This window comes from Lepidochelys kempii, chromosome 2, assembly GCF_965140265.1.
Source record: "Lepidochelys kempii isolate rLepKem1 chromosome 2, rLepKem1.hap2, whole genome shotgun sequence".
NCBI classification, from domain to species: domain Eukaryota; kingdom Metazoa; phylum Chordata; order Testudines; family Cheloniidae; genus Lepidochelys; species Lepidochelys kempii.
Window position 1 is genome coordinate 51,963,249 of NC_133257.1, and position 20,509 is coordinate 51,983,757.

The following is a 20,509-nucleotide window of genomic DNA, read 5'->3' on the forward strand; positions in this document are numbered from 1 at the left end:
ATGCTCTAATAAATTGGTTAGTCTCTAAGGTGCCACAAGTACTCCTTTTCTTTTTGGTTCAGTTATGTTCCCCTCCATTGGCAGCGCCCGGGGGGTAAAAGAGGCAGCTGGAGCCCCAGCCTGCAGCGCCACCTCTCTGATCGCTGGTTCGCAATCCCTGTGCAAGATAGATGGGCGATGGGGGGAAGAGGGGGTGGGCAGAGAAGTGGCTTTCAGTGGTGAAAGAACAGGTTAAGGAGCATTGAGAAAAGTTGGACATGCACAAGTCCATGGGGCTGGATGCCATGCACCCGAGGGCACTGGGGGAGTTGGCTGAGGTGATTGCAAACGGCCATTATCTTTGAAAACTCCTGGGGATCGGGGGAAGTCCCAGAACATTCAAAAAAGGCAAATATAGTGCCCATCTTTTAAAAAGGGAAGAAGGAGATTCCGGGGAACTACAGGCCAGTCAGCCTCACCTCACTCGGTTCCTGGAAAAATTATGGAGCAGGTTCTCAAGGAATCCATTTTGAAGCACTTGGAGGACAGGAAGGTGATCAGGAACAGTCAACAGGGATTCACCAAGGGCAAGTCATGCCTGACCAACCTGATTGCCGTCTATCATGACATAACTGGCTCTGTAGATATAGGGAAAGCAGTGGACATGAGATACTTTGACTTTAGCAAAACTTGATACGCTCTCCCACAGTATTCTTCCCAGCAAGTTAAAAAAGTATGGATTGGATGAATGGACTATAAGGTCAATAGAAAGCTGGCTAGATTGTTGGGCTCAACAGATAGTGATCAACAGCTCATTGTCTAGTTGTAGCTGGTATCAGGTGGAGTACCCCAAGGGTCAGTCCTGGAGTTGGTTTTGTTCACCATCTTCATTAATGATCTGGATGATGGGATGGATTGCACCCTCAGCAAGTTCGCAGATGACATCAAGCTAGGGGGAGAGGTAGCTACGCTGGAGGGTAGGGAGAGGGTCCAGAGTGACCTAGGCAAATTGCAGGATTAGGCCTAAAGAAATCTGATGTGGTTCAACAAGGGCAAGTGCAGAATCCTGCACTTAGCACAGAAGAATCCCATGCACTGCTACAGGCTGGGACTCAACTGTCTAAGCGACAGTTCTGCAGAAAAGGACCTGGAGATTACAGTGGATGAGAAGCTGGTTATCAGTCAACAATGTGCCCTTGTTGCCAAGAAGGCTAATGGCATATTGGGCTGCATTAGTAGGAGCATTGCCAGCAGATTGAGGGAAGAGATTATTCCCTTCTGTTCAGCACTGGTAAGGCCACATCTGGAGTATTGCATCCAGTTTTGGGCCCCCATTACAGAAAGGATGTGGACAAATTGGAGAGGGTCTAGCGGAGGACAATGAAGATTATTGCAGGGCTTGGGCACATGACTTACAAGGAGAGGCTGAGGGAACTGGGCTTATTTAGTCTGCAAAAGAGAAGAGTGAAGTGAATCTGACAGCAGCCTTCAACTACCTAAAGGGGGGTTCCAAAGAGAATGGAGCGAGGCTGTTCTCAGTGCAGGCAGATGACAGAACAAGGAGCAATGGTCTCAAGTTGCAGTGGGGGAGGTCCAGGTTGGATATTAGGAAAAACTATTTCACTTGGAGGGTGGTGAAGCCTGGAATGGATTACCTAGACAGGTGGTGGAATCTCCATCCTTAAAGGTTTTTAAGGCCCAGCTTGACAAAGCCCTGGCTGGGAAGATTTAGTTGGGGTTGGTCCTGCTTTGAGCAGGGGGTTGGACTAGATGACCTCCTGAGGTCTCTTCCAACTCTAATTTTCTATGATTCTATGATAAGAAACTCAGGAGGAGGAATAACAGGTGAGGGGGTGGATGAGCAGGAAGAAAGGCATTGGGCAGAAAGTACATTAGAGTTGCTAATGTTGGTTGGATGTATTCTTGGAGGTTTCATCAATAACACAATCCTTAATTAAAGATTAATTTTAATTCCTGGAGACCCCAGGACAATATATATATGCATATGGGCTGGAGGAGCACAGTGAGGGGCTGTATGCACATACATATAGGTCTTGAGGAGCAGACTAGGAGGGTGGAGGGAACAGAAGAGCAGATCTGGGTGCAGAGAAATGGACAACAATGCACCCGATCAGTTGGTTAACCATGGGTTCTAAAATGGTGCTGAACAGTTTGTCTTTGGTTATGCTTGTAGTTAAACCATGTTCATCAACATTTCAATTGCACTCATTACTGACTTTTGGGTAGTTTTCATAGTGTAGAGTACAGATGGCGCAGTTGTCCTGGGTGTGGTGTTCTGTCCCATCTTGTGGCACCAAGACCACTTAGAGAGGGAAAAAATGAGTCTGCTCTGTAGCCTTAGCTAACAGCTTTTAAGCACTAAGCTCCAGAGGTCCCAGGTTCAATCCTGCCCACCGACAACTAGGGTCTGCTGGCATTACACAGTGCTCTAAGTTCAGTGCTGTGCAGGCTCACCAGTTACAGTAGGCCTAGTTGTGGTGTCACACTGCTCCATCATCACACGTTTCAGCTGATCCATATGAGGAACAACCTATGTACACATTCCCTGTGGTCACATATGCCATGTTACAATAAAGACCTGTTAGGGAGCAGAGCTGGCACAGAGCAAAGTATCTATTTATTATGCTCTTATGTATTCCTTTCTCATGAGCTATGCACAGATGCTTGTGGATTTGAAACATGCCTTTGACAGTCACACAATCTTTAATAACATTGCATAATTAGAATGTTACACAATACAGTTATTTATTAATATTCACAATATTCTTTACATGCTCTTCTCTGCAGTAATAGTAGTTTTATTATTACTGAACAAAAACTTCCATTTGCACAATTTCAGACCAAAAGGGTAAAACAAAAATTAATAAAATAGAAAATAAATAAGTTTGACTTCCACAATTTTATACAATGTTATTTGAAAGGAATTTAATAACCTTATTCTTAAGGCGGTAAGTGCCCAATTCACCTTTATTCTTTACATTCCAATTACATTCCTTATGTGCTAGTGTGACCGGGGACCCAGGGAGCCATACTGAGGTTACTCAATTAAGGTAAACTGCAAAGAATGGGGAGACAATCCCCAAAGCTGGTGGATATTCCAATACTTAGATTTACCAAGCCAGCACAAACAGCTTCTATAATACCTTACTGGATACCCAGAAGCCAACACACAGTTCCTTTAAAGCAGCCCAGCCTCAGACCTCCACCCAGACACCCAAGTCAAATATGATGAGGATTACTGAAAATCTTATTCATCATATAAGAAAGTTCTACCAATCCTAAAGGATCGGACACATTACCTCCCAGGTTAAGGAATATTCCAGATCTTTCCCAAATACATGCTTACAGCCAATCCTTATTAACTAAGCTAAAATTTAATAAAAAGGAAAAGAGAGAGAGAGAATTGGTTAAAAGATCAATATACATACAGATATGAGTACGGTTCTGAAATCAGATTCATAGCAGAGATGGTGACCTTTGTAGTTGCAAAGAGTTCTTTCAGAAGTAGTCCATAGGTTATAGTCCAGAGGTGAGCAAACTACGGCCCGCGGGCCACATCCGGCCCATGGGACTGTCCTACCTGGCTCCTGAGTTCCCGGCCAGGGAGGCTAGCCCCCAGGCCCTCCCCCCGCTGTCCCCCCTCTCCTGCAGCTACGCCACCATGCGGGCAATGCAGCTTTCACCCGTCCACCTCCCAGACTTTCAAATAAGCCTGTCTTGCCGCTCTGAGCGGCAAGGTAAGGGGCAGGAGGTCCGGGGGGGGGGCAGTCAGGGAACAGAGGGCAGTTGGTTGGGGTGGAGGTGAGGGGGAGGGGGTGGTCAGGACACAGGGAGCAGGGGAGGTGGGGGTTGGAGGGGATCCCGGGGGGGGAACAGGGGGGCTTGGATAGGGGGTGGGGTCCCGGGAGGGGGCGGTCAGGGGACAAGGAGTGGGGAGGGGGTTGGATGGGTCAGGGGTTCTGGGGGGCCTGTCAGGGGGCAGGGGTGTGGATAGGGGTCGGGGCAGTCAGGGGACGGGGATCGGGAGTGCGGGTTGGATAGGGGGTGGGGTCCCGGGGGGTCGGTCAGGGGACAAAGAGCAGGGGGGATTGGACTGGTTGGAGGTTCTGAGGGGGGCAGTCAGAGTGCGGGAAGTGCGAGGGGGCGAGGGCCAGGCTGTTTGCGGAGGCACAGCCTTCCCTAGCTGGCCCTCCATACCGTTTCGCAACCCCAATGTGGCCCTCGGGCCAAAACGTTTGCCCACCCCTATTATAGTCCAGTGTTCATATTCAGAGTGATCCAGATGGGACTGGAGATCTCAGTCTTACGACTAAAGCTTCCCCTGGATAAAGCATCAAGCAGATCTGAGATAAAAAGCATCAAAACCCAAGACTTCTTTATACAGTTCCAGGCCTTCTCTTGACAGCATGGAGTTCTTAGGCGAACAATAGGCAATCATAGAGACTTTGAAGTAGACCTATTTCCTATGCATCACCAGTAATTAGTTATAGGGATTAACTAAGGCAATTGCTGGTTTTCCACCATTCAGAGGTGATTTGCTAAACATTTTAAAGAGAGATGAATACAGTGATGTCACTATATTTATAGTTCACTTAAATGTTAATATTTCCTTTTGATCTCTGAATTAACAGAATACAGCATAGGCAGGGACTCTTTGGTTACATTGTTAACCTCTAACAATATATATGTAAACACACAAAACACAAACATTATCTACCAATATGTCCCTAAAGGTTGAATTTGGGTCATTTATCCGGCAGGACGCTTAACCCTTTCTGGCCATGTGTCACAGCTAGGCTTTGTCCACACCCACACACAAATACACAGCCCTTGCCCCAAGCCATTAGGAATCTAACTAAATAAAGCTTTCTAAAAAGTTTCTCAACAGCTTGTGCAATTTTTCATTTTCCAGCCTCACGCTGTAATGAGTGTTTTTAATAATTATGCCTATTTCTTATATAGATCAGTAGATCTCAAAGCACTTCATCTTTTAATGTATTTAGCCTTATCACACCTATGTGAGGTCGGGAAGCACTATTAGTCCCATTTTAATGATGGGGAAACTGAAGCACAGAAAGGCTAAGTGACTTGCCTATGGAATACTAGATGTGCATGATAGAGCTGGGAACTGAACACTAGTCTCCTGTGCCCAGACTAGTGCCCTAACCACCAGACCATGGTTCCCCTCAAAGGGCAAACCACACACAAAGGGAACTTTTTCAGAAAAGATGACCACTCTTATTTCAGTTTTACATAGCTAAATTACCAAGAGTGTATTGTTGATTCATGAATCGAATAAGAGACACAACAGGGGACAGATTAACATGTCTGCCCTCTTACTTCAATGGAACTCCTAATACAAGTACCTTGACAGTAAGTGTTCACAGGAAGACATATGCCAGATGTTAATCATGTTGCTTAGTGCACTACTGGCAGATGCTCAGATACTATGGTGATGAGGCTGGTATAAGAACCTGAATAAAATAGAATAGGATTGGGCAAATAGATTGTAAATTCATTGGGACAGGGACTTATCATCATCAGTATTCAAAGCACCATGACATGTAAGGTGCTCTATATGTAAATAAGTTCCTAACTATGTGTATATACAGCAGCTAGTATAGTATGACCTTGTCCTTGGTTATGGATTTTAGACATTACTGTAATACAAATGACTAAATAAGTATTTAAAACAGGCCTGGTAATATTTTAGTAAATAATTCAAGTCAGATAGAATTTATAATTTGTCACTGCATAGGACACAACTGATACAAAAGTACTTTGGACACCGACTTTGAAAGAAGATTTAAACCGCAGGGGGGAGAGGTGCTGACGGGAGGGGCTTTAGCCCCTTGGGGGGGCAAGGTGCTGGGGCTCAGGGCTTCAGCCCCGTGCGAGGTGCTGGGGTTTAGGGCTTCTGTGCCATGGAACGTGCCAGGACTTGGGCTTTCAGTCCCATGGGAGGTGCTGGGGCTCCCACAGGTTTGAAAATATTTACTGGAGCTCTGCTCTGGATGGCTCCAGCTGAATTTAAGCCCTGCCCAAATCATTAAGTTTGGATCCAAATCTGAACTTCCTAAGTGTTTGCAAAGTTTTATGTCAAGTTTTAGATCAGGCTATCTCTGTGAAATATCAATGCTAATGGGCTTCCAAGTGCGTATACACAGAGTCACAGTATTTGTGCATGCTATAAAAATCAGACCGTCTCTCTGGTTTTCCTGCATTATAACTCATATATTGATCAGGAAATCACTAGTAAAGCCATTCGTCAGACAGTAATCAAACTGCTTTGCACTTGTCAGGATACAGCACCTGTCATCCAAGGACCTCCAACTTTTTACAAACAATAACTGGTCTGCACAACAGCCCTTTGAAACTAGTAACAGCTCTAGTATCAAATATTAGTAGTACCACCTGTCCAGTACAAGCACCACTAACAATTTCTGCTGAAAGATGCACTACTATTACAGTATTATTTGCTGAGGAGAAATAATATGCTTACCATAATATATACTTAATAGTAAGGCATAATTCCATCCTCGGGGAGCTTAGGACCTGATTTGCTGACAAGCACCCTTATTTCCCATTGACTACAACTCAGGTCTTCTGAAAAATCAGGAATTAGACAGTACAGTATCCCTGCAGTACACAGGGAACAATGCAAATCCAATGTGGCAGCACTGACCAAGAAATAGGATAACTGAAAGGGTTCATGCAATAGGTGTATTTTCTGGAGAGATGTGAAATATTAACTTTGAAGGAAATTACCATTAGCATTAATTGCTTAAACATCTAGCAACTTCCTAATTGGTCTCACACCATACATTTTGAGGAACTAATCATTTAAAGTATGTATTCAAATCCACATAAAGTTCATAGTGATTCAAATGTCACTGTCTGATGGCTGGTCAGTAGTTATATGATAACTGATACCCAAGTATTTTAGACAGATTTGCAAATAAGAAAGAATACTTGATAATGGTCCCTTGATAAAATGAACATGTAAATATCACTAGTACAATTCTGACTGGTGCCTTTTATTAGTACCAGTGCAGTTCAGACTGCATTAAGCGTGTACTAACTAATAGCCTGAGTGATAGTCTCAGTGGACAGGCTAAGAGGTGATTAGGCAAGGAAACTGAAGGTAGACCCAGATCCACATAGGGACTTAGGTACTATGAAAATCACTAGAATCCACAAAGCCTGGGCTTGGCACCTAGGATCCTTGTACAATGAATGAGGAGAAATAGGTGCCTAAGAATGGGATCCACAAAAGCCAGCACACTAGGCAGGAAGCTATCTAAATGGAGATACTGATGAGAATGTGTGCCCTAAGCCTCACCCCCTCCCAGAATTAGGCACTTATCCCTGCTTGTGATCCACAGCTCGGAACCCCTCTCTTTGAGTCAGACAGCTTAGGAGCCCAAGCCATTCTTTCAAGAAATGTGGGAGAAAGAGACAATCAAAGCATCACATTCCTTATAAGTAACCATTGGGCTGAAAGCATTCACCCAGGCTGTGGGAGACCCAGGTTCAATTCCTCCCTTTGCCTGATGAGGCAAAAGTATTTGAACAGCAGTCTCCTGCCACTCAGGAGAGTGCCCTAACCACTGGGCTATGGGATACTCTGACGTGGAGCATCCTCAGGCTCTTTTGAAGCTATTCCACTTTGGCTAATTAAACAGTCATTGAGCCACAGAGCAAGTATGAGAATGACTCTAAAACCCAGTGGTTAGGGCACTCACCTGGAAAGTAAGAGACCTAGGGTCCAGTCCTTCTGCCCCAATTATTTATATGATAGCCCGTGGTGCAAATAGGGTGGTATGGTCCAGTAGGGCTTACCAGTAACATATTTATAGCTGAAAGAAAAGGAGCACTTGTGGCACCTTAGAGACTAACCAATTTATTTGAGCAATAAATTGGTTAGTCTCTAAGGTGCCACAAGTCCTCCTTTTCTTTTTGCAAATACAGACTAACAGGGCTGTTACTCTGACACCTATATTTATAGCTGCTAGGCCCTAGCAGAAAGACACAGCAGAAGCAGAACGTGGGGCCGCCTGGCAGCCCCACACCAGCAGCTCCTCTGGCGCGGCTGTACCTCCCCCAGCCCTTCCACGCAGCTGCGCCTAGCATCCTCTGTCGGGGTCTGCAGGCAGCCCGCGGAAAGACAGGGCTGGGGGCGGTACCGGTACAGCAGCGCCAGAGGAGCTGCTGGCAGGCGGCTGCGCGGTGGCTCCAGGTTCTGCTCCTTCCGCTGCTGCGGTTCCTGGGAGAGCCCTGCGGTTCAGAAGTCCCCGGTGCACGGGGAGGAGAACAGAGCCTCCCCCCTAGGTAACGTGGGATGGACCGAGGGGAGGGGAGAAGACTGTGGGGCCCCTGCCAGGAACCCCTCAGCACTGAACCCCCTTCCCCAAGACACGGCCACCCTGACTCCTCCAGCCCGTGCACCCCCCCCCCAGCTCCACACCCCATGCCTCGCTCCCGCCCCGCCGCTCAGTCCCACCCCACAGCCACCCTACAGCCCGCTCCCCGCCCCTCTCCCAGCACCCACCGCGCCCTCGCACGCGCCACCGGCTCGCCCCGCCCCGCCCCGCCCCGTCACAAGGCGCCTCCGGCCAATCCCCGCGGTGGGGGCTGTGACGTATACGCAAGGACGGTAACTCCGCCCCTCTCCGACAGTCGCGGAAAGGAGACCTCCAATATCCCAGCAATCCCCGCGCAATCGCGCCGGCTGAGCAACGCCGTGGCGCAGGCGCAGGGGGCTGCCATGGCGGAGCTGGCGGTCGGGCAGCACTGCGGGGTGGAGCACTGCGGCCAGCTGGGTCGGTGAGGGGGGCACGCGGGGCCGCGAGCGCGAGCTGCCTGGGGCGGGACACGCCGGGGAGGGGGCTTGCGAGTCTGGTGCTGTAAAAAGGGACGTGGCAGCTAGCAAGGGGCGTGGCACCCGTTGCGAGAGGCAGGGACTGGCGAGAGGGGGCGTGGCCAGATGGGCAGGGGGCGTGGCGGGGGCGAGGGGGCGGTGCCCCTGTGCGCGCCGCTGACCCCTGCTGGCTGGGCTCAGCCTCGCGGCCGCTGCTGCCTGTGCGCCCATCGCCCCCGAACGGTGCAGTGAGGCTGCTCGGTCTGAGTCCGAGAGGTCCTCTCTCCCCGTCATCAGAGGGCAGGTGTCGTGTGTGTGTGTGTGTGTGTGTTACTGCACACAACCTGTTTCCACAAGAGGTTGAGGCCCCTGGCAGTTAGGTTGCCAGCGTCAGCATGCGGAGGAATCCGTTTTTGGAGGAACATGTTAAAAGCATGTTTCGATTACAGGGCGGCATCTGAAGCGTCATTAAGGAAAGGGTGCCTTCGCCGGACATAGTTTTTGTTTCGTTTACCATAATGTTTTCAACAGCTGACAGAATTTCCAGCCCTATTTGATGGGGATTAGAGCAGGTGGACTGAAGTGTGTAGTTTAGTGAACAAGGAAAAAAAAAACAGTTCAGCTTTGCAGAGCCGCTGTTAATGGGGCTAACAGCCTCGTTCCTCCTGGTCTGGCATTACAGTTTTATGGCGGACAAGGGAGAATCTTTGAAATCAGTGCCATTCCAGTGCCTAATGAGATGTGTAATAGTACCACACAAGCTAGGAGAGCCATAGGGAGCTTTGTGGCCACACTTTCTGCCGTTTCTTTTAGAACCGTGGTACTACTTACCCGTGTTTTGTTTACACCAGCAATTTTTGGGAGAACTCTCACCATTGCTGCGTTAGTGTAGATGGGGTTCAAATGTTTTTCTGTCTCACTGTTGAGCTTTGCTCTGAGCAGTTTTAGGTAACACATTTGTAAAAAAAAAATCTATCCCTGTCTGCTCTAGTGCTAGCACCATTGGAGCTGATGTGGTGCAGTGGTAGTGCAAAACTGGGAGATTTTCTGAAAAATGCTTGTTCAGGAACAGCCATAAAGACAGCAGAAGCTGTGAAGAGAGGTTCAGTCTTGTTAAAGGTTGGCAAAAGGTCACTTTGCAAATACCAGATTTGATGGGAAATGTATATTATAAGACCTTGCACTCCTATAGCACCTTTCATTAAAAGTTGTCGTAATGCTTTACAAACATTAATTAGGGAAACATCACACTTCTGCATTCTGAAATCCCATTTGCGGATGGGGAAACTGACACATAGAAAGATATGGGGTGCAGTTGTGCAACCTTTATTCATGTTGGTAATCATTTATTAATAGGAACAGTCTTGTTGAAGTCAGTGAGACTACTTTCATGAGTAAGTGCTCATCATTATGAGTAAAGGTCACACACTGGACTAAGTGACTTGCCTGAGTTTATACAGGAAGTTAGCAGTAGAACCAGGAATAGAGCCCAGTAAACTGGACTGATGCCCAGTATCATGGTCTAAGTACTAGACATGGTTTCACCCCTGTAAAAAATAAAGCATTCATATATGACTGATTGCACCAGTCATTCTACATAATAGCTTAAATATCTAGATTTGCCACAGAATTAAGGGATGAATATATATCAAAAGATAAGATTGGTTTGTGCCTCATGTTATAATAGTTGTACAAAAGCAAAGATTCTCCCTTGTACTCCATAAAACTGTAACTGGGCTACTGATCAGGGTGATCTTGCCATAAATAATAAATTGGCTGACACTGATAAAATACAGCTTGCTTTTCTTTATGTTTTTGTTTAAATAGATTTTATATAAAAAAAACCTGTTAGCACTGCTTACAGACATGCACTTCAAATTCCTACTCCTAGAATATACATGCATGCACTTCATTTTACCTCTTATTTTGTTAGTAGCAGTAGCAAACTAGAGTATACTGTGCACATTTTAAGATGTGCTACCAAAAAAACAACAACATTGTTAAGTAGATTGAACTTTTTTAGTCTTTTTGAGTCTGTAGAATTGACAAATAAGACTTGGTCCAAGTTATTAAATATTAATGCAGGCACTGTATGAAGGGGCTGAATGTAAATTGGTTTGAATGCTTTGGTAGGGAAGACATTTTGTGTTTATTTCTTGTGGGTATTGGTAGTTAACCTTATAAATATCTAGACTAAAAACTATTAGCTAAATAATTACCTTATGTAACTAAAAAATCCCTCTCTTTTGGTTTCAGATTTTCTGCCCTTTGTATGTGATGGCTGTTCAGGAGTTTTTTGGTAAGACATCATATAATATAAGATCATAGACACACTTAAACTTGAATCCAACTACCAAAAAGGAAAAGTTACAGTATTTTAAACTGAACAGGAAAATCAAGGAGGGTGTCACTTTTGATTTAATAAAAGAGGAGATAACAAGTTTTTTGTTGCATAAATTCAGGAACAAATATCTGGAATTCTTATTAATGTCCTATTTTATTTCCCCGGGTCTTTTGGGAATGAGTGCACTTAGACAAAGAAGATGGCCATATTCCATAGGGCATATTTGGTCTTCAGCTTGTGCTTTTGATACCTCCGATTTAAGTCAACAGGAAGACTATTTTGTACGCAGCCAGATCAAAACAGAGTTGTCTCACTTAGAGCTCCCTATGTTGGAGTTAAAATTCTTGGAACGCATACTATAAATTTAGCTCTTTTCTTTTCCAGTTAAGCTGTCAGATAAAGCAGCTCACTGCTCATAGCCTTCTTATTGCTTTCTGGTAATATGTGGTCAAATGAACTCGTTTACCTTTCTGCTTCCAGTTCTGAGAATCTTGATAAATAAATGTTCTCTCTATATATTTGATGTGACACTCAAATTAGATAAGATTCTGATGTGAGTCTTCCTCAGTCTCTCCTGTTGAAGATGTTCTGCTTTGGAGAAATAATTAAATAGTCATTGGGTCAGCGAGAGGGAGTGAGAATGTCTCTCTAGCCTGATAATTAGAGCACCTATCTGGAAGATGAGAGACCCAGGGTCCAGACCCTCTGCTCTATTGACTGGGTCTGCCACATCCTGGGTGAGGGCTCTAGCCACTGGGCTGAAAGTTATAAGGGAGGCACGCACCTCCTGCCTCCTTCCTGGATTTTGAATGTATCTCAGGCTGGTAGGCATGCTAAGAGCAGGCTTACCAGATTGGACTATGCAAGCAAGATAGGTGCTCCTCCATTGGCCCCCTTTTGTGGATTGTGCTGGGGTTTAGGCATGAGATTGGATGGCAGAAACTGAGGTGGCCAGGGAACTTTTACAGCAAAAATGTAGGTGCTGAGCGAGTTTACAGTTGGGCAGTAGCTGAGTGAGGTTTTATGGATCACTGAGGGGCTTAAAACTGGGATTAGATCTGGGGTTTAGCCAGCTAAGTTGATTTGTGGATCTGGGCCTTAGTTTTAAGCATGTGAGTAGCCCCTTTCACTAAAAGTACTTTGCTGAATTGGGGCCTAATTTTTGAGAACTAAACCTTCATATGACACTTTTAGTTTTAAAACCAATCCCCTTGGTGATAAAAATCTGCAGGCTGGTACAAGTTTTGGAAGAGAATAGTGGTTATTTAGTTGAAATTTGATCATGATGTAAGCCTTGCTACATTACAATTTATCAAACACTTGTATGCGCTCATGTTTTCTTTTTTCTTTTTGAAATTTGGATAGTGATGGGGACTTTTTTCTTTTAATTCTAAGCCTTCAACATAGAAGCCGGGATTCTCATGGCTGTTCTGAGGTAAATTGATAATTTGTGATTTCTTTGCAAGACATCAAAACCCCACAAAACCTGGTTATTGGGGACATTCAATTGACATAGCTGCAAATGGAGAACTTTTGTGTGTTTGTGCATTTGTGTGTCTGTTTGTAGCTTGCAGGTTTCCCTTAAAGCACTCTAAGTTAATTTACTGTTTTTCTGTAATGTCAGAACCAAAGCACTAAAGCAAGTTGGATAAGGATGCAAGTTATTTTTCATTACATATGTTTATTTACACTGCATGTTTCTTAATAATGTTTAGGTGAATATAAGAAGCGAGAGCATGAAATCGGACGAACACAGATCTTACCCATGCACGTATACGGGCTGCAATGGAAAAGAGCTTTTACCAGTTTTATGCCCCTACTGCAAGAAACTGTTTTGCTTAAGGTGAGCAGAGAAAAGAGTTGAAACACGTACGCTCTGTCATTAACATATGGAACATCTAATGAGAGTTTGCTGTTCTATTGTTTATAGACACCGTCATCAGTCAGACCATGAGTGTGAGAAACTGGATACCCCTAAACCTCGCATGGCTGCTACCCAGAAGCTAGTTAAAGATATTATAGGCAAGTTGCCCAGTTGCTGATAGGATATTTATTGTATTATTTTCTTCAGTGGACTGTTTGAGCTTTTGTATTAGTCTAGAGGTCCAAGCTTGTCAAAAGAACGAAGGTTCCTTGAGTGGATGAACCCTACGTGTGAGTGTCTATATATAGCTCTGCTCCTATATTTGGAGTGTACATGATACACTGTGTAAGATGTCCCTAAAGTGTGCCCTGAAATCCAGATATGGCCCAGGCTGCCCTTTCCGTACAAATACAGGATGAGGACAAAGCTGATGGACCCTGGATTTTATTGTTAATCAAGTCTAAATATCAATTTCTGTTATGATGAAAGCTGCAGTGTAGGCACACCCATAGAGGCGGATCTAAATTATTCCAGTGCACTGAACTCTAAACATTTTGTGACAATAGACACAATGGTAATTTCATTTGTAACAGAGTGAAAGAAAATGTGACTTGCAGTAACTTTCAGAAATAATATTTTCCCCAGATTCTAAAAAGGAAGAGGCGGTAAGAAGCAAAAGACGGAAAGGAGCAAAAAACAGTGAAACAGCGGCAAAGGTGGCACTAATAAAACTGAAAATGCACGCGTGTGGGGATAAGTCCTTGCCACAGGTCAGTCCTTGCAGTTGCCTTCAAACACATCTGTGATTCTGATTTACTCTATTATTTAAGGATATAAACAGATTTCTAGACTTCTGTTGTTAATTTTACTCTCTCGTTGAGAGTAAAAAAGAATATTAAAAAAGAAGTATTCTGTTTACGTATTTTTGTTTCTGAATTAGCCCCTGAAAACACAGTCATTTATACTTATGCTTAACTTCACACACAAGAGTAGTCCCATTGAACTCAGTGGAGTACTTGTGTGTAAAATTCAGCATATGCAGGATCAGGGCCTGAATCTCCTGTCTGAAGGCAAATCCTCTTATATTGTGTGTGAGAGAGAAAATGGACATGTATTTTGCTACTTAAACAGCAAATTAATCTGCGACACTAACCATGAACAAATTGCAGCCCAAAAGAAGGCCTGGTCTACACTACTAAGGGCTGTGAAAAATGTTTGTGCCCTGGTGTGACATAGTTCAGTTTAATCCCCACTGTAGACATAATCAGCCTAGCTACCGCCTCTCAGAGAGATGGATTACTTACATTGACAGAAAACCCCTTCCGACAATGAAGGAAGCATCTACACTACCATAGTTGTGCCGCTGAAGCATAGACATGGCCCAAGTCTTAAAGCCTATAACCCCTGAAGCACTGCCTGCCCTCTCATGTGGATGCAGTGACCCTGGTTGGTGCATGGAGGGTGCAATTTGTGTATCTTTGTGCTAGCCAGGAGAAATCCTGGCTCATACTTGACCTGAGCTTTGAGTGAGAGCAAGATTTGTTCACACTTCTGCTGCAGTTTAGCTGAGCTACATATCTCACCATAGCCAAGGTCAGCAGCATCCATTACTTCACAGATTCTTCATTGTTTCTCACTATGATCATTCAGAGCAACATCTCCATTTTTTTTCAAGCCAGGAGGATTTTTAGTTTGTAAACGTCTTTCCATTTCCCTCTTACAAGATTTCATTCTAGACCAGTTTGTAATTTTACATATTGGTCACATCATATACAATGCATTTCCTCATTTTTACTATTGGTCTTTGTCTTGTTTTACATTTAATTATTGTAAAACAAACTTAGCTCTTCCCTCTCTGAATCCTGTTATGACTTCTTTTTCTCTGCTACAAATCATCACATGCTTGGAGTACAAATTAGAAATTCCTGTTTAGGTAGCAATCTTAACGTGAAGTCCTGCTTGCCACACAGTCCTTAGATTATGCCATTTTAATAGATGTATGAATGGAGACAGTGATTAATGTCGTGAGATGCAGGAGGTAACATAATGAGTTTGGGCTTTTTTGTTATAAGGAAATTAAATTGCTGCTCCCTAACTCTAAAGATCGTAACCCACAGCACAAATGGTTCTATGTTAATTCCTTTCATTATTCATTTGCTTAACTGGAGTTTAATTGTTTAATCATCTAGAATAGTGATAATCTATCACAGATGCAATTAAACTCCAACCCACAATTCTCCTCTCTTTTCAGTTCCCTTCTCAGTCTCTCTTCCCAGCCCTCATTCTGTGCTATTCTCCCCAACTCTCCCTTCAGCCTGGTGACAGATGTCCCTTGGATCCCTCTCTGTCGCATCACTTCTCACAGCTGGAAAGTTGGTCTAGTTAAGCCCTCAGGTTTTTCTTGTCAGGCCTTTTCTAAATTTCTAGGGTTTTTTTTAGATTGTTTCCCAGAGTATGTCTTTACTTCAGAATAAACTCAAGTTACTCCTCTTGAGTTTGCCTGGCTTGAGTGAGAGTATTCAGATTGTGAAATAACAGTCAAGTTGCTAAGTCTACCCTGGCACTGTACTCACTCAGGTGTTGCAGTGAGACTTCTGGAGGAACATCTCATGGTTAATATTGCAGTAAGCTGAGCCACTGTCTGAATTCTGTCCCAGTGAATTGTGAGGGATCTTGTCTGTCCTTTCTGGGCACACAGTAGGAATTGTGGGAAAGCATTGGAGGACTATTGGCAGTGGAGTGGCACTATCCTGCATCCAACTATAGAGTGGTCATGTTAGTGGGTTATGAATTGCGCTTGTTTGAGTTTCAGCCTATATCCCCTCTTGGGCCAGCTAACTTGAGTTAAAAGCAGCACCACACTTGAGTTAAAGGTTTTTGTGTGTGGACGGAATTCAGGTTAGGGTCAGCGCTCAAGTTATTACTTGAGTTAATTGCAGTGAAGGCAAGCCCACAGACTTAGGGGTAGTGTGGGTGGGGAGGTATGAATTCTTTTTAGGGGAAGCCCAAGTAAAACCAATGAAAAGAAGAAATATTTTTTATCTTGCTTACTTGCTTTCAGCTGGCACCTGGCGAAGGCGAACCTATCTATTGTGTTTATAGATCATAAAATAGAAGTTGATGAAACCAGGGAAACAAGTGTGAAGGGGAAACAAACCAGAAAAAAACAGGTTACCCTTACTTCATATTTAAAATATGCATCTTTTAGGAAATAAAGATTGTAAATAGTACCCTCTCTTATAAATGCTTCAGTCATGGGGAAGGCCACATGCTGCCTTTTGGTACCTACAGGGAGGAGGGATGAGATGAAGGTTGAGAAGCTGGCCTAGACAAAAGTGCTGGCAGGCACCTCTAATATCACTGATTGCTCTTTATCATCAGAGCTCAAGCACATCAGCTCCACAATGTACATGACTACCAGCAGGCTTTTGTTTGCCTTCCCGCTTGGGTCTTCCACAGTATTGTGACATATCATATTCCTGACACACACCAGCATGGGAGCCCAACCAGCATTACCTCTTTAAACTACCTTCTTCCTCTTCAAAGTGATCATTATTGTCTAATAGCCAAGGCAGGGACTTTCTCTTCATAGGTATTTGTAACAGCATCCAGCACAATGAGAGCCTAATCTCGACTGAGGCCTTTGGGGATTACTGCAGTATAAAGTGATTAATAATTATAATTAATAATGTACGTATCATCTTAATTCTCTTTAGACCAGCAAAATTAACAGATGTGTGTTTGTGATTGTTCGTTTCTCCTGAGTGTATGTTTCTCTGTTTCTTATTGTAGACAGAAAGAATTTACTTTCAAGTGTTTTTACCTAAGGGAAGCAAGGAGAAGAGCAAACCCATGTTCTTTTGCAGTAAGTGGAGTATTGGCAAAGTAGTAGATTTTGCAGCTTGCTTAGCAGACCTTAAAAATGACAACAACAAGTCAACAGCCAAGGTAAATCAGTGGTAGCAATTTTCATTTAATGTTACAATTCTTTTTCTGTCCTTCATGCATGAATATGAATTAACAACAAGATTTTTTTGTGGGGGGCCTTTCTTGCAGAAATTAAGGCTGTGTCATACTGCATCTGGAGAAGCTTTGCCATTGGACCACACATTGGCTACTTGGCTATCCAATCAAGAGTGTCCATTATATAATGGTGGAAACATTATTTTGGAATACCTTGATAATGAAGATCAGTTTATAGAAAATACAAATTCATATTTAGAGTAGCTAATTGGTGAACTGGATGGAAACAAAGATCACCAGAAAAAACACTGAGCTAAATCCAAGCACAACTTACATTTAGAATGGGTTCAGACCTGATTCGGCCCTGAGCCAGCCAGACACAATTCCCACCAACTTTAGTGGGAGTTCCATCTGCATAACTGGGTAGAATTGAGCCCTATCTCTAAAAATAAATGTATATTTTTAATGTAGAACAGTTGTGGTTACTTGAAACAATAGTTTAACCCATTTAATAAATATTTGATGTTGGTCAATTTGAAATATTTATAAGATAGAAAGTGTTCCAGTCACAACTGGCACAGGATGCCTATGGGCAAGTAAACTAACTCATCCACCAGCTACCAGAACTTGGGAGTGGTTGATACTGCTAAAAAGAGAATGGATTGGTAAGCGGGCATCACCTCTATGCTATGAATCTTTCCATTTATTTTATTCTATTGCCATTATGCAACCAAATGAAATTTTTACCTTTTGGTTTTGTATTTTAAAGTAGTTTTTGTACATTACAAAGTATTGATGAAAACAATAAATGAATTAATAATGTAAACCAGCAGAGTGAACAGTTAACTGAAGAGATAAGAAGCTCTTTATATTATTGGAGGGGATACCTGGTTTGACCTAGAGCCCTTCTTCATTCTACATCTGCCTCTTTTGTGGCTAAACAGAGTGACAGCCCTATTGAACAGAACAGTCCGGTACCTTTCTAAAGCACGACAGTAATGTATTTTTTTATTCTCTATTTCTTGCTTTTAAGAATGTACAGGACAGAGTTTGAAAAAAAAACCTCATGTTTTACAAGCTCACAAGTGAGGAAGTATTGTCCAGTGGTTAGGAAGCTAACCTATGACTTGGGAGATCTGGGCTCAAGTCCCTACATGGTCACAGACTTCCAATGACACCTTGGACTTAGGCTCTCTGTTCTTCAGTTTCCCATCTGCAAAATGGGGATGATAACATTTTCCTACATCCAAGGGGTGTTATAAGGATAAATACACCTCTACCCTGATATAATGCGGTCCTCGGGAACCAAAAAATCTTACTGTCTTATAGGTGAGACCGCATTATATCGGGGTAGGGAGAGGAACGGTTGCCCGCCCCAGCTCAGCTCAGCTCCGCCTCCTCCCCTGAGCATGCCACCTCCGCTCTGCTTCTCCCCCCTTCCTTCCGTCCTTTCCTTCCTTCCTTCCAGGCTTGCCGCGCCAATCAGCTGTTTGGCGTGGGAAGCCTGGAAGGAACGAAGGGAGGGGCAGGGGAGGAGGCGGAGCAGAGGTGAGCTGGGGCGGGGAGCGGTTCCTCTGCGCCCTCCCCCTCCCCCGCCCACCTCCACTCCACCTCTGCCGGAGCGGAGGTGAGCTGGGTCGGATGGGGCTGCAGCAAGTAAAGGGCGGGTGCAGAGGAACCGCTTGCAGAAACACGAATTCTGATATAACGAGTTAAAGTAGCCCCAGTCCCCGGAGCGCTGCTTTCCCGCGTTATATCCGAATTTGCGTTATATCAGACCGCATTATATCGGGGTAGAGGTGTATATTAAAGATTCTGAGGCACTTACTTTCTACAGTAATTGGGGCCATATAAGTACCAAAGACAAGTACATTTTCATAACATGTAAAATGTTATTTAGCTAATTATCAGAGATATTTGAGTTTAAACAGGTGTCTTCTCCCAGGCAGGGACCCATGTCCCATGCTGCACATTCAACACAATAATGTGACAGGCAGGCCCTGCAGGTTTATGCAGCAGAAAGCTCAGGTTGTCTTACATGTGCAAAGCTTTCGATGCTTTCAGAATGGGAGTTTACACAAAGGGGAGTGACAGCCTGACGTACAGGAGTAGGCAGGATGGGAAGGCGTCTAAGTGAAGGGGTTTGCCTGTGCAGCTTTTAAGGAGTTCGGTAGAGCAAGTTCTTACCCTCTGAGAATGGCAAACCAAACCTAAGGGAGTGAGAAGTCAGGAAACCCAGAGTTGGGAAGATTGGGGGCCTCTTTGACTTGTGCTTTTTTTCTTGTGAGCTGGTAAATCTCCAGATGAACATTAGCACTGTTCACCCTCTACTCACCCCTTTTTCTCTCATGGTAACTGTCTTGTGATAGGTAGGCAGCTAGTCATTAGTGAGGAAATGTTCAAAGCCACTAAGGGCAGTAAGGTGCCCAACTCAATGAAAAATCTCCCCCTAATTTTCTATCTTGACTTGGCTTTTCCTCTTGGCTTGTAGGTCTTTAAATATGAGCATGTATGCTGGCAGCATCTCTTCTTACCCCCCCATCTGGATATGCCGAAAGGCTGCTGCTTGTTTACCTTTAACCTCTCGGTCCCTCTTTAAGGCTCTTTGTGATGGGGCATTATTAAAGGATTTGAAAGCTATCACCACATGGCTGAGGGTGAAGTGTCAGCCTTCATTCTTTATTCTGTGCTTCCCCATAGTCCCTGAGGAACTATGCACCTTTATAAGAGGGTTTGGACTCTCAGGGGCAGGAGTCATGCCAAGCCTCTAGGAGAGGTAGACGTATATAGGTGAGGGAGAGTCTAACGAGGGAAGGCTCAGGAGGAACTGAGGATTGTTGCTGGGGTTGTGAGAAATGGAAGGTGGATCTAAGGTAGAGCTGGGGCCCTGAGCAGGGAGGAAATACCACATGAATAATGTCGTTATGCCCAAACCTGGAAGTGGAAGTAGACACCATTCCAAAACCACAACCAGGCAGGCCAAACTGTATCTAAGTCTCCAAAACCAAACCTGTACACCCCCCCCCTCCCAAATTTGGGTTTGGTCCATCTGTACAAGTCACAATGTTTAGAAGTTCTGAATACAGTTCCTTCTCCAGCGCCTGCTTCTGCAAAAGGGACCATTCCCCCAATGACTACCCTGCCAAGCCCTTGTTTACTTGGGCAATTGTGCAAACAAATGGGCAGCTAAGTATCTAAATACCCATTTTTGGGCACAGTTTCAGAAATGGCATGTGCAAATGTGGGTACATAATTCTGCCTTTTTTTTTCCCCTCAAAATGTGGCCCTTGCCACCAGTTGGAGCAGCAATCTGGTCATGCTCAAGTGTCTACGAGGCATTGCACTCTCCATCCTCCAGCTGCTCTAACCTCAGTGCAGCCTCCATTTCCATACAGGGTGTGACAGGATCTGGATAGATCATTTGGCAACCCAGTAATTTCTGTAATAATGATCTTGTACTGATTGGACTTCAGTGAAA

At 44.3% G+C, this 20,509-nt stretch overlaps 1 protein-coding gene across 4 annotated transcripts; it reads left to right on the forward strand.

The window, feature by feature from the left end:
• The first annotated feature begins 8,308 nt into the window (after positions 1-8,308).
• ZFAND1 (zinc finger AN1-type containing 1) lies at positions 8,309-20,304 on the forward strand. 4 transcript variants are annotated; one of them, XM_073330720.1, is made up of 8 exons: positions 8,636-8,822; positions 11,117-11,159; positions 12,600-12,639; positions 12,920-13,047; positions 13,135-13,226; positions 13,714-13,838; positions 16,861-17,016; positions 17,125-20,304. In XM_073330720.1, exons 1-8 carry the CDS (start codon positions 8,768-8,770, stop codon positions 17,293-17,295), a joined length of 810 nt encoding a protein of 269 aa, XP_073186821.1. In that variant the 5' UTR covers positions 8,636-8,767; the 3' UTR covers positions 17,296-20,304. The 4 variants fall into 4 exon arrangements, with proteins under 4 accessions (XP_073186825.1, XP_073186821.1, XP_073186822.1 ...); XM_073330724.1 differs by lacking the exons at positions 8,636-8,822; positions 12,600-12,639 and adding an exon at positions 8,309-8,331; XM_073330721.1 differs by lacking the exon at positions 12,600-12,639 and having other exon boundaries at positions 8,777-8,822.
• Positions 20,305-20,509: the final 205 nt, after the last annotated feature.